This window comes from Capra hircus, chromosome 18 (genome assembly GCF_001704415.2).
Source record: "Capra hircus breed San Clemente chromosome 18, ASM170441v1, whole genome shotgun sequence".
In the NCBI taxonomy this organism is placed as follows: domain Eukaryota; kingdom Metazoa; phylum Chordata; class Mammalia; order Artiodactyla; family Bovidae; genus Capra; species Capra hircus.
Genome location: NC_030825.1, coordinates 27,066,974 through 27,079,439, shown reverse-complemented (window position 1 = coordinate 27,079,439; position 12,466 = coordinate 27,066,974). Strand labels below are relative to the sequence as shown.

The window sequence follows — 12,466 nt, the reverse complement described above, 5'->3', positions numbered from 1 at the left end:
GACTTTCCTTGTCACTTTCACACTCAGGAAAATAGAATGAGAGGGCTGGGGTGCAGCCAGGAGCTGTTCCTATCTCACTACCCTCCTCCATCTCTTCTCTCCTCTGCCCTCATCTTTGTCTTTATCTTCTCTGGAGCCCCTTCTCTCTTCCTCTGTCCATCACCGGCCTTTCTTTCTCTTTTCTCCTTCTCTCTTCCTCCCCATCGTGGCCCTCTGCCCACCCCACCCCGTACTGTCTCTGCCTCCCTGCTGCCCTGTCCTTCCCCCCACCTGCCCTGGCCACATGCCCCCCCCCCCTCGACTCTGGCTCTCTGCAGGGAGGCACCGACTTGGAGAAGCACCGGGACCTGCTGATGGTGGAGAATGAGCGACTGAGGCAAGAGATGCGGCGCTGCGAGGCGGAGCTGCAGGAGCTGAGGGCCAAGCCGGCGGCCCCTTGCACGGGCTGCGAGCACAGCCAGGTAGGCCCAGGACCAGTGTGGTCGGGGGACAGGGGCCTTGATTCCCAGCAGTCACTCCAGCTCCTCACGCTGACTCTTGCCCGCTGGTCTCACACTTGACCCGTCCCCACCTCCCATGCCTCTGTGGCTGTCCGTCTGCAGGAGAGCACCCAGCTCCGCGACAGGCTGTCCCAGCTACAGCTGGAGGTGGCAGAGAACAAAGGCCTGCTGTCAGAGCTGAACCTGGAGGTGCAGCAGAAGACCGACCGGCTGGCCGAGGTGGAACTGCGGCTCAAAGACTGCCTGGCTGAGAAGGCGCAGGAGGAGGAGAGGCTCAGCCGGCGCCTGCGAGACAGCCACGAGACCATCGCCAGCCTGCGCGCCCAGTCACCGCCCATCAAGGTGAGCCGGGGCTGGGTGGCTGCCTGCTGTATGCACCTGGGCTGTGCCTCGGTACTGGTCTCTGGAGCCCAGGACAGGCCAGACGTAGAACAGGCTTGTCTTGGTGAATAAGTAGGTGCAAGGGGTTGAAGGAATCCTTCCAGGTCTGCACTCAGCCTGGCCCCTTCCCCTTCCTGTTGTCCAGGGCCAGGCCATGTAGGCATCCAGCAACCGAGGCTTGGGGCGCCTGCTGTGAGCCAGGCATGGATGCGATGCTTCACTACGTTCTGTTCTCGTCTTTGCCCTCCTTGTCTGTTCTGTGCCTAGTCTTGGGCCACAGCCAGGCTCCTCTTGGGCTCGTGAAAATGAGAAGATTCCAGGAGGCCCCTGCACCATTCTGGAAAGCCAAGACCTCAGGGCTCCTCTAGTTTTTTTCTGCGGGCTGTTAGTGGGATGCTCTTGAGGGTCCCCTCAGGGTCCCGGGGTGAGGGCAAGGCACTCACACACCTCTGTGTGCCTGCCCATCTGCCCCCGCTCACAGTATGTCATCAAGACAGTGGAGGTAGAGTCGTCCAAGACCAAGCAAGCCCTCAGTGAGTCACAGGCCCGGAACCAGCACCTGCAGGAGCAGGTGGCCATGCAGAGGCAGGTGCTGAAGGAGATGGAGCAGCAGCTGCAGAGCTCGCACCAGCTGACCGCACAGCTCCGGGCGCAGGTGCGTGGGTCATCGCGTGGCTGTTGGGGTGGCATGACACTGGGGTCGCCCTGTGACACAGTGCAGAGGCTGAGCACTTGGGGTTCCACAGACACGTGTTCCAGTCCCCCTCTCCCTGCTGGCCGTTGTGACCAAGGGCAAGTTTCTGCTCATATGTAAAATGGTCTGATCGCAGAACCCAGTTCCCGGTGGGGCTTGACCTCATTGCAAGATTGACTCAGGGCCTGGCACACACGCTCTTGGAAGGGTACCCTGGTCCGTATGATAACTGACAAGAAATCCTCTCCCTTGCTTCCCAGGGCCTGTGGGACCCTGGATGGTGCTGGGTTGATGCTGGGAAGTAGCTGCACGGAGCTGGCAGCCCTTTCGGGGAGAGAGATGGCCATCCTATCTCTTGCTTGTGCATGTGTGTGTGTGAGGGGTGGGGCATCTTGCCTTCCCATGGGGCGTTCCACTGAGCTCCTGACCCTGGCTTCAGATTGCCATGTACGAGTCGGAGCTGGAGAGGGCCCACGGGCAGATGCTGGAAGAGATGCAGTCCCTGGAGGAGGACAAGAACCGGGCCATCGAGGAGGCCTTTGCCAGAGCCCAGGTGGAGATGAAGGCAGTACACGAGAACCTGGCAGGTAAGCCGGCCGGCTGAGCCCTAGCCTGCTCCCCACACCACGGCCCTTCACCCCGTCCACCTCTCACCCCTTTGTGTCCCCGCAGGCGTCCGGACCAACCTGCTGACGCTGCAGCCAGCGCTGCGGACCCTGACCAATGACTACAATGGGCTCAAGCGTCAGGTGCGCGGCTTCCCGCTGCTGCTGCAGGAGGCCCTCAAGAGCGTCAAGGCCGAGGTGAGTGCAGGCCCTGGGTGGCGGGTCTGGGAGAGGCTCTGGAGCCCCTGGGTGGACACAGCATCCCCCACCACGCCTTTCCCAAACTCAAACAAACCCCCAGACGGCAGCTCCCTTCCCTACCACACACATGGCTGTCCTCAGACCATTGGAAAACCAGTTTGATTCAGGGGTAGGTATTTGGATATTTGTCTTGTTATGAGTCTGTAAAGCAAACATGTCACATATATCTTTATATCCCATATGGGCTACGCATATCTTTATATTTCAAACATGCTACACATATCTTTACATCTGTTAGGTTTAATTTAATTTTTTCAAGCTGTACTTGTGCAGTATGAGAATAACCAACGTCTCTAAAGTGCCTCCTACATGCCGAGCCTTTTATAGCCATCAGCTCCTTGAGTCTGTGTGACAGCTCTGCAGGACAGACATATATTTGGGGAATCGAAAATAGTTCTTCTCCTTTAATAAAAAAAATCATGTCAATAATACATGGACATGTTGCAAGTACACACTTCACAGATGGGCGTCGGATGAAAAGGAAAGGCCTCTCTCTGCCACCCAGCCTGCTCCCCAAAAGAAACCTCTCCCAGCATGTCCTCTAAAGGGTATCCTGAGCACACTGAAAACTGTTGACACGCATGTGCATGTACACGCACTTCCCTTTCTCCCAGTAAAGGGGAATAGGTGTGAGTGTGGCCTGCATCTTGTTTCTTTTCCCTATGAATGGAACTTGAAAGCTTTATCACCAGCTCCTATGAATTCCCATTTTACAGATGAGGAAATTGAGGCTTGAAGACATTGAGCCAATTGCTTCTGGTCTCCCAGCTCCTCAGAGTAGAGCTGAGATTTGGGTCCAACTGAATCCTGTGGAGTCAGGGCTGAGTCCCAGCTCTTTGCTCATCAGCAGGGCAACCTTGAGATTGGCTTAGCTTCTTTGGGGCTCAGTTTCTTGCTCTGTAAAATGGGTCTGGTCGCAGTACCTACCCAGAGGGTTACTGGGAAAATCTGACGTGTGACAGCTCAGCTCAGGTGCCCAGTCCAGGGCAGGCAGCGATGAGCAGCTGTCAGTGGGGGGTGGGGGGCAGCAGCTGGGCATGTGAGGTGGGTGGACCTGCCCCCCTGATGGCGCTGCCCTTCCCCCACCAGATTGGCCAGGCCATCGAGGAGGTCAACAGCAACAACCAGGAGCTGCTGCGCAAGTACCGCCGGGAGCTGCAGCTGCGTAAAAAGTGCCACAATGAGCTTGTGCGGCTGAAAGGTGACTGCCGGCTGGGTTGGGGGGTGCCCAGCAGAGGGGGCCCTGACCTGCTTCGGGGGTGCTCCTGCCCTTCCCTTTGGCCTCCAGTGCCAGTCCTTGGAGCTGTGCCCTGTCATTCTGAGGCACTGTTGTGACCCCCTCTTTGTAAATAGGGGTACAGAGGCACAGAAATGTCACAGGGAATTTGCTCAGAACTGCATGGCGAGTAAACAAACGGTCCACCTTGGATCCGTCCAACTCTGAAGCCTTTCCTAGTGCCCATGGTAGCCTACCAGGTGTTGGAGGAGCAGGGCATTGAAGTACTGGGTGGTGGGTGGCTAGAATGTCATTCTGATGTAGGGCTTGGTTCAAGCTTGAGAGAGCACCTGTTCACTGCCCAGCGGTCCAGAGAGCACCTGCCCTGTGCCACATGCTCTTCCAGACACTGGGGATATGTCTGTGGACCCCACAGAACCCGTCCTTGCCCTTATGGTGCTCCCTTCAGTGGCGATGGGGGGGAGCAGATGGTGATCATTAATCACCCTGAGAACCGCATCAGTGCCCCTTTACCTGGACTGGGGAGGGGTTCTCTGAGCTCCTAAATATCTGACAGTTGAGGGTGCTGAGGGGGCTTCTTGAAGGAGGTGGAACCAGGGCTGAGACCTGGACTGTGAGCTGGAGTGGCCAGGTGAAGGGAGGTGGGGCCGTGCTAGATGTGATGGGGAGCTTTCTCTTCATTCAAGCCTCTGGGATCCCCTCTAAGGACTTGAAGCAAGGCGGGTGGCGTGATCGAATCTGTGCCCCAGTCAACCCCTGGGCTGCCTTGTTGCCTGTGCCCATCTTCTGCCTGGTCCCGTCAGCCCATCTCATTCCCAGACTCTGTCCTGGCATTCACAGTGTCCTTCTAGAATAGAGAACAAGCTCCTTGGCTTAGTGGGACCCAAGCCCCTCACTGTGTGTGTGAGGAAACTGAAGTCTAGCTGTGTGATGAGGTGTCCATTCTGGCATCCCACTCAAACTGGGTGCAAGGTGCTAAGTCTCCACTCTGAAAACTGACCTTTCCTCTATGTCCCCAAGGTGAGGCTGCTACCCTCAGTTGGTTTGCTTAGCAAAAAATGTATTGACACATGAATTCATAGTATAGTGTGAATGACTAAGAACAGCTTTGTGGGCCACCTTGCCCTTGGGGGCCTTACTAAGAAGGTAGGGATCTCTTGAGCCACTGGCCTGCTCCAGACACCAGTGGACACCAGTGTGGAGGTAGTCTGGTCTTGACTGGGCCGGTACCCATCTCTCCTGCCCCCATCAAATCTAGGGAACATCCGGGTGATTGCCCGTGTCCGGCCAGTCACCAAAGAGGACGGGGAAGGACCTGAGGCGACCAATGCTGTGACCTTTGATCCCGACGACGACTCCATCATTCACTTGCTGCACAAAGGAAAGCCTGTCTCCTTCGAGCTGGACAAGGTCTTCTCCTCACAGGCCTCACAGCAGGACGTGAGTGTGGCCCCTGCTGGGAGAGGGACAGAGAGACACACCTCACATGAAGGGGGAGAGATGGGTGAGGGCTGGACGAAAATAAACGTAAAGGAGGGGAGACAGGATGGAGAAGCCTAGGGCTACAAGGTCCCTCTCTTTACCGCTGGAGGAGAAAAGAAGGTGGGAAGGCAAAAAGGGCTTTGGAAGGGCAGATGCATGCATAAGCTAGGGCAACCCCCGTGGCTCCGCCCATCACAGCCACACCCACTCTTGGGCCCATCCTACTCAGGTGATCCCTCCTATCCTTATAGCCACACCCACCCTCATAGCCCCTCCCACCCACATGGGCCCCGCCCACAATCAACCACACCCACTCTCAGCCCCTCCTACTCACACGGCCCCGCCCACCCACTGGACCTTGGCTTGTGTGGAGGCAGGCCTCTCCAGCCAGGAGCACCACCTTTATCAGCCCCACGGGCCTTTCTAGGGACTCCCATGCTGCTCGCGCAGACCTCAGGGGAGGAGCCTGCAGCCTGTGTGAGCCAGGTGTTTTCAGCATCTGGTCTTCCCTCATCTCTGCCAGGGCCAACCTGAGAGGCTTGTTTTGCTTGTGCCCAGGCTAGGCTTTATCTTTGCCCCCATCCTTTGTCGCTGGCTGGCAGGCAAGCCAGTGGAGGTGCCAGGCACATGCTGCCTCTCTCTTGAGAGGGGGAAAAGCTGGGGGAGGGCTCCTGATCTCCTGGCCCAGGCTGCCCCTTCCTCATGTGCCAGTGGGCAGTAATTACTACCCTGACTTCCTTTCAGTCTTTTGGCAATGAGGTTGCCCACTGACGCCTAGTGTAAATGACTCATTAGTCACAAATTCCTCCGCAGTGAGCTGGTTGCCCATGATAACATGTGCCATATTGTTGCTGAAGGAGGGGAGTGGTCAGGAGGTGGCTGGGGTTGGGGGTGGCCAGCAGCCTTGGCAGCTCCACATCCTCCATCCTACGTCTTCTCTGCAGGTGTTCCAGGAAGTGCAGGCCCTCATCACCTCCTGCATTGATGGCTTCAATGTCTGCATCTTTGCCTATGGCCAGACGGGTGCTGGCAAGACATACACAATGGAGGTGGGTACCCACTGGATGGAGCAGGGGTTCAGAGTGAAGACTGCCCCCTTGCTGCCATTGATGGAGGTGCCCCTCATTGGTCTCGAGGTTCTATGTGGGGCATGTTTTGCCTCACTTGGGCTTCACAGCCTTAGAGCTGAGCCCATAATTATTTGTGTTAACCCTAAGGCACCAGGCCTAAAGAGGGGGTGCCCTGCCCAAGCACAGCTGCATGGTCCAGTAGGTACGGAGGAGGGGAAGGTGTGCTGACAACAACCTCTGGCCCCAGAGGGGTCTCGGCCTGGGCTAAGAGTCCAGGGCAGATTGCTGTGACGAATCTCAGGATTGCCCTCATTTCAACCACACACATGTATTGGGCTCCTGTTGTATGGCTGCTCACGCTGGGCCCTGGGGGTGTCGAGATGAATGAAGGGGGACCTCGACCCTCAAGGAGATCCTTGGGTGCCCAGCTCTTACCTGCAGCTTGCAGGGCCTCATCTCCCCACCTGGAGCACCCTCCCCCCACCCCACACCCACCTCCATGGGCTGTGGCCTGGAATAGGGGCATTGAGAGGAGGAAGAATTTTGACTGTAGACAAACATGGAAAGCTGGTCCCAGAGTGTGTCTTTGGTTTGTGTCTTTTGTTATTTCTCTGGCTCTTGAGGGTTGCTACGGGATTCTCCAGGTAGAGGAGGAGGAGAGGTGACCTGGTGTCCCAACAAGGGCCCTGAGACGGCCCTGCTGGCCCAGGCTGTTAGACACCCTTTGGGAAGGTTCCTGTGGTGGGCCTTTCTTCCCCAATCTGGACCTTCTTTTCCCTCAAGAAGGGATTGATTAGACTGTTTAGTGCGAGGCAGGCCAAAGGAAGATGGGAAGGGGGAGGGGGTGGTTGGAGGGAGTGAGTGCAACACGCTTAGGCTCCCAGCTCTTTCTGGGTGCCCAGGGTGCCCAGAGTTGAGGTGACACCAGGGGCTCATCCATGCTGAGGCTCCACGTGGATCAAGTACCCAGCCTGGGGCTCAGCTGTGACCAGAGTGCCTGCCCTGTGAAGCTGGCGCACCCACGGGGAGATGGCAGTGCCCACGGCAAGTCACCATGTGTCCTTCGGTCAGGTGCTAGAGAGGAAAATTCAGCCAGGAACGAGGACCCAACAGTGAGAGAGGGATCCGGCATTTGAAGGGAAAGGAAGCTTCCCTGAGGAGGGGACATTGGCATAGACACCGAAGCCAGTCACAGAGAGGACTGTGGGGCAGAGGGGACAGCGGGGCAGAGGCCACGGGGCTGGAGGATGTGGGGAGGATACTGAGGCCCCAGTGGCAGAAGCGGAAGTGGGGGTGGAAGGTGCCATCCAAAGGGAGGCCCAGGTGAGGACTCGAGACTTGTTTCTAGAAAGGCCAGCCAGCCCACCCGGCCCCAGTTCACTCGCCAGCTCTCCCACAGAACCTGGCTCACAGCCCACCTGACATTGAGCCCCCACTCTAGGCAGCAGCAGGGGAGTCACACATTCCCAGTGGCTCCTCCCAGGGGGCCCAGCAGGGCCAGGTGTCCATCAGCAGCCCCTGTGTGCAGGCCCCGGGCCAAGTCCCACCTGATGCTCTGCTTTAAGTCTCAGGCCCAATCTTGGCAGGGTGGGTGAGAAAACAGGCCCAAGGAGGTGAAGCGGCTTGTAGCTGGTGGAGGGTGTTTAGAGGGCAGGCCGGCATGTGACAGCTTAATTCGGGGAGGCCGGCCTGGGAAGGGTAGCCAGAGCAGGTGGGGAGCATCTGCACAGGTCAGCCTTTGTGGGGAGAGGGGAGAGGCCTGGCTCACTGGGACCTTAATTTTACCCCCAGGGGACCCCTGAGAACCCAGGCATCAACCAGCGGGCCCTGCGGCTGCTCTTCTCTGAGGTGCAGGAGAAAGCATCCGACTGGGAATACACCATCACCGTCAGTGCCGCGGAGATCTACAATGAGGCCCTCAGGTGAGGGGCCCTCAGGTGAAGGGCTGTCAGGTGGGCGTCTCAGGTGGGAGTGGAATGTTGTGACGAGGCCCAGAGAATCCACTGGTTCCAGGCCCCTCCCCTGCACTAGCAGGCGGGGCGGAGGGCCCACTGAGCCCACCTGGGACAGGCAGACCAAGGCCCTCCTTTCCCTCTGGAAGTGCCCTCACCTCACCTGCAGGCTGCACTGGGTGGTGAGAAGTTAGAGGGGGTCTTGGGGAACCCTGCCTCCAGGGGTTCAGTGCAGCATGGGAGCTGGAGTTACCACCACCCCAGGACTTGTGGGGAACATTCCTGCCTCTGCCCTTCAGCAAACTGAGTGCCTGAGAGGAGCTGGGGCTGGGGAGGGAAAGGGGCTGAGCCCCTTGGTGTCCAGGAAGGCATCGTGAAGTGTGATGGTTGGGAGAACATTCCAGGCTGGGGGCGGGTGCAAGTGTAAGCAGAAGGCAGACTGGGAGGAGGGCGTGACCGTCCTTCCTGCCCTCAGGGACCTGCTGGGACAGGAGCCCCAGGAGAAACTGGAAATCCGGCTGTGTCCAGACGGCAGCGGGCAGCTATATGTGCCGGGGCTGACCGAGTTCCAGGTGCAGAGCGTGGAGGACATCAACAAGGTGAGGAGCTGGGCGGGCCAAGGCTGGGAGACTTCCACCCACAGCAGAGCGGCTCCGCCCCAAGGGATAGAGCTCCGATTCGGGCCCTGCTGGGTCCGCAGGCCTCTGGGAGCCTGTTTCCTCCCTCGGAGGAGGTAGCGGGTGACGCCCCCTCATAGGGGTGCTCCAGGACTGGGGGATTCCGAAGACCTCACTCCAAAGCCGGTGCGTCGGCTTTCCCTTCTCCAGGTGTTCGAGTTCGGCCACACCAACCGCACCACGGAGTTCACCAACCTGAACGAACACAGCTCGCGCTCGCACGCCCTGCTCATCGTGACGGTGCGCGGCGTGGACTGCAGCACCGGCCTCCGCACCACGGGTGAGCCAGGACCCCCAGCGCCCGGCCCGAGCACCCCCACCCCAGCCTCTGCTGGGGCGGCCCTGACCTGCCCGCGGCCTCCCCGCAGGGAAGCTGAACCTGGTGGACCTGGCCGGCTCGGAGCGCGTGGGCAAGTCGGGGGCGGAGGGCAGCCGCCTGCGGGAGGCGCAGCACATCAACAAGTCGCTGTCGGCCCTGGGCGATGTCATCGCCGCCCTGCGCTCCCGGCAGGGCCACGTGCCCTTCCGCAACTCCAAGCTCACCTACCTGCTGCAGGACTCGCTCAGCGGGGACAGCAAGACCCTCATGGTGGTGCAGGTGAGGGCCTCAGGTGGGCCGGACAGGGAGGCCATCAGCGTGTACGCACTTGGCCAGTTCCAAGAACAGGGGTTCCCACCCCCTTCCTTCCCCTGCAGCCCGGGTACCCGCAGGCTGTGCAGAGAAAAGCCTCTTGTCTTCAGCAGCTTCAGAGTCAGTGACATGTGCCCCCCCAACCCACCCCATAGCCTTCCCAATAGACCTGGCCATAGTCACTCTTTGCTTGCAGCTTCCTCTACTTAAGGGCTTCCCTGGCAGCTGAGAGGTTAACACGTCTGTCCGCAATGCGGGAGACCTGGGTTCGATCCCTGGGTTGGGAAGATCCCCTGGAGAAGGAAATGGCAACCCACTCCAGTATTCTTGCCTGGAGAATCCCATGGACGGAGGAGCCTGGTGGGCTACAGTCCACGAGGTCGCAAAGAGTCGGACACGACTGAGTGACTTCACTTTCACTTTCCTCCACTTCAGCCACCTTGGTGAAGTTGCCCCCACAGCTCCCCTCCCTCTCATCTTCTCCAGGGAGCCTTCTAGAATCCCCTGGTTGTGAGCTCCCTCTGATGCCCCTTCCAGTTCTGTGAGGACAGCTGGCCAGCCAGGTGGAGAGTGAGCTCTCATGTGTCCCCTAGGTGTCCCCGGTGGAGAAGAACACCAGTGAGACGCTCTACTCCCTCAAGTTTGCTGAGAGGGTGCGCTCTGTGGAGCTGGGCCCCGGATCCCGCAGGACAGAGCTTGGGTCATGGTCCAGCCAGGAGCACCTAGAGGTACAGGGACCCCCGCTGGCGCTGGGTCAAAGACTTCCGGTCATGGGCAGGAGGGAGGATGTGGCGGGGAGGACAGCCTGGAGTGGGGAAGAGGGGGACATATCAGAGGGGGTGGAGTCAGAACTTGAACCCAAACCCAGTAGTCTCTTCAGTCCAGGCGTTTTTGTTGACCTCAGAGGTACCTAGGGGTCATCAGCTGGTTGGAGGTGGGGCAGGGAGGTGCAGGCTGGCACACAGATACTCAGTAGTAACTAGTTAACTTCTTTATTAATTCCCACCTTCTTCCCATGGTTATTGTATCATCGTCATGTCCATTTTGCAGATGAGAAAACATTTTTGGGTGGCTGGGGAGGGGAAACACATGGGTGGTGGGGGACCCGCCCACCTGTCCTTCTCTGCCCACAGTGGGAGTCAGCTTGCCAGACGCCACAGCCCTCAGCACGAGCCCATTCGGCCCCTGGCTCTGGGACCACTAGCCGCCCAGGCTCTATCAGGAGGAAGCTACAGCCCTCAGGTGAGTCTTCAGGGAGTGAGCCAGGGTGGGGAGCCTCCCCCATAGGCTGATCACAGCCACTGGGCTGCCCTTATCGGAGTGGGCTTTAAATTTATAAAACTTCTCCAGACCAGTTTCACAACCTTCCTTGGCCCTGGGAGGTAGTCAGGGCAGACAGTGCTGGGTCCATTTTATTGATGGGAAACTGAAGGCTCCATGGAGACGGAGTGTCAGGAGGGGAAGCCAGCCCTCTGGACTCCTAGCTAGACTGCTGATGTGAGGCCCAGGATGCAATTCTCGGAGGCTGGGTTCATGAAAGACATGGCCTCCCAAGTAGGCCGTGGATGGGTGATTAGAATCCGGGGTACCAGCCCCCAGCTTGGCCCACTCACAGAAGGGCCTGCCAAGTGTTTGAGTCTAAAGGGGGTGTGGGCAGCAGAGTCCTGGGGGGTGGGTCCCAGCCCAAGGCAGGCCTACCAGTGAGACACCTGTTGCTTTGATTTCAGCCTGACGGCTGGGGCTGCAGTCTCCAGGTGAGTGTGGGGGCCAGCAGCCCAGGGCTGCCCGCCCACCCGCCTGCCTGGCTGCCTCGGGTTGCAGGGCTGTGCTGGGAAGTTGGCTGGGTCTGGGGCTCGCTGCCTGCTGTCTGTGTGCTTCTGCCCTGCTCTAGGACAGAGGCTGACAGTCCGGGTGCTGACAAAACCTACCTCCTCCCATAGGGAAGTCCAGGACATTGCCTGTATGATGGACGTGCCCACCCTGCCGGACCAGGGACCAGCGACTGGGTCTCCATGCATGGCTGCCCCGCCCCTGCTGCAGTGTCTGGAGCCTGCAAAGCAGAGGCCAGAGTGGAGGCGCCTCTTTGACCCCGTCTCCCCTTAAGAGATGAGAAACATGTTCAGAAGGAAACCATGTCTCTTGGCTGTGGCTCTGGGTGCAAATGGCACAAGCTGGAAGGGCAGGCCCAGGTCATCAGTGTGCGCCCTTGTGGGGAGGGCAAGTGTGTTGTGTGGGAGGGTGGGCCCTCGCCTGGGCTGGCCCAACCCTTCCCAGCCCGCAGGGCCCCTCCAGAAGGCACAGGAACTGTGGGAGCTGGGCGGTTGGTGGGCAGCCCTGTCCTGCTCTTCTCTGGGGGTAGAGCATCTCGCCAGGCGTGTATATAGTGTTCCTACGTGTACACAGGAGACCCGCTCCTGCCGCGGGTCGGGCTTTATTTATGGCCGGCAGGAGGCCAGTGGGTGGGGATCTTGCTGCTCCCCTCTTCTGCCTGGCACCAGGCTGTCTCCCTGCTCACTAGCCTCTTGACATTTTCCTCCCTCTGAAATCCTATTTAAGAACTTTTGGAAGCTTAGCCATTTTTACTTATTAAAATAACCTTTTTACACAAGCACTGTCTGGAAGAGTTGGTCTTGTGAGTCCCTGATCAGACGCAGGGAGCAGGGTGTTGGCATGTTGTGGGTGGTTCCCCAGTGCTGGCTTGTCACCCAAGTCAGGATCCAGTGTCCTCCCCTCCATCCTTATCATGACTGACCCAGACAAGTACTGGCACCTTCACCTAATAAACGGGAAACTCAAGCTCTCCAAAGGCTTGCCAAAAACCTAGCCACAGTGGTCCCTATTCCACTGCCTGCCCTCTGCCCTGGCCTTGCCCCCTTAGGTGAATGGCCATAGGTAAGTGCCACCCCCCTCCTCCCTCTGCCTACAGCTCCCAACCATTGGTGCCATGCCCACCAGGCTCCCCACCATGGAAGTGGT

At 58.8% G+C, this 12,466-nt stretch overlaps 1 protein-coding gene across 8 annotated transcripts in view; it reads left to right on the top strand.

The window, feature by feature from the left end:
- KIFC3 (kinesin family member C3) overlaps positions 1-12,102 on the top strand; it is a 35,017-nt gene extending 22,915 nt beyond the window's left edge. For 4 of the 8 annotated variants that reach the window (XM_018062050.1, XM_018062048.1, XM_018062054.1 and 1 more), the window contains 16 exons: positions 318-461; positions 603-842; positions 1,363-1,536; positions 2,015-2,162; positions 2,248-2,378; positions 3,531-3,642; positions 4,937-5,118; positions 6,105-6,209; positions 8,022-8,152; positions 8,658-8,781; positions 9,010-9,139; positions 9,228-9,457; positions 10,084-10,218; positions 10,624-10,732; positions 11,218-11,244; positions 11,431-12,102. In XM_018062050.1, the coding sequence (XP_017917539.1) occupies positions 318-461; positions 603-842; positions 1,363-1,536; positions 2,015-2,162; positions 2,248-2,378; positions 3,531-3,642; positions 4,937-5,118; positions 6,105-6,209; positions 8,022-8,152; positions 8,658-8,781; positions 9,010-9,139; positions 9,228-9,457; positions 10,084-10,218; positions 10,624-10,732; positions 11,218-11,222 (2,100 nt within the window). In that variant the 3' untranslated portion in view covers positions 11,223-11,244; positions 11,431-12,102. The remainder of the gene's footprint in view (positions 1-317; positions 462-602; positions 843-1,362; positions 1,537-2,014; positions 2,163-2,247; positions 2,379-3,530; positions 3,643-4,936; positions 5,119-6,104; positions 6,210-8,021; positions 8,153-8,657; positions 8,782-9,009; positions 9,140-9,227; positions 9,458-10,083; positions 10,219-10,623; positions 10,733-11,217; positions 11,245-11,430) is intronic. The other 4 variants (XM_018062047.1, XM_018062046.1, XM_018062052.1 and 1 more) reach the window with 2 other exon arrangements.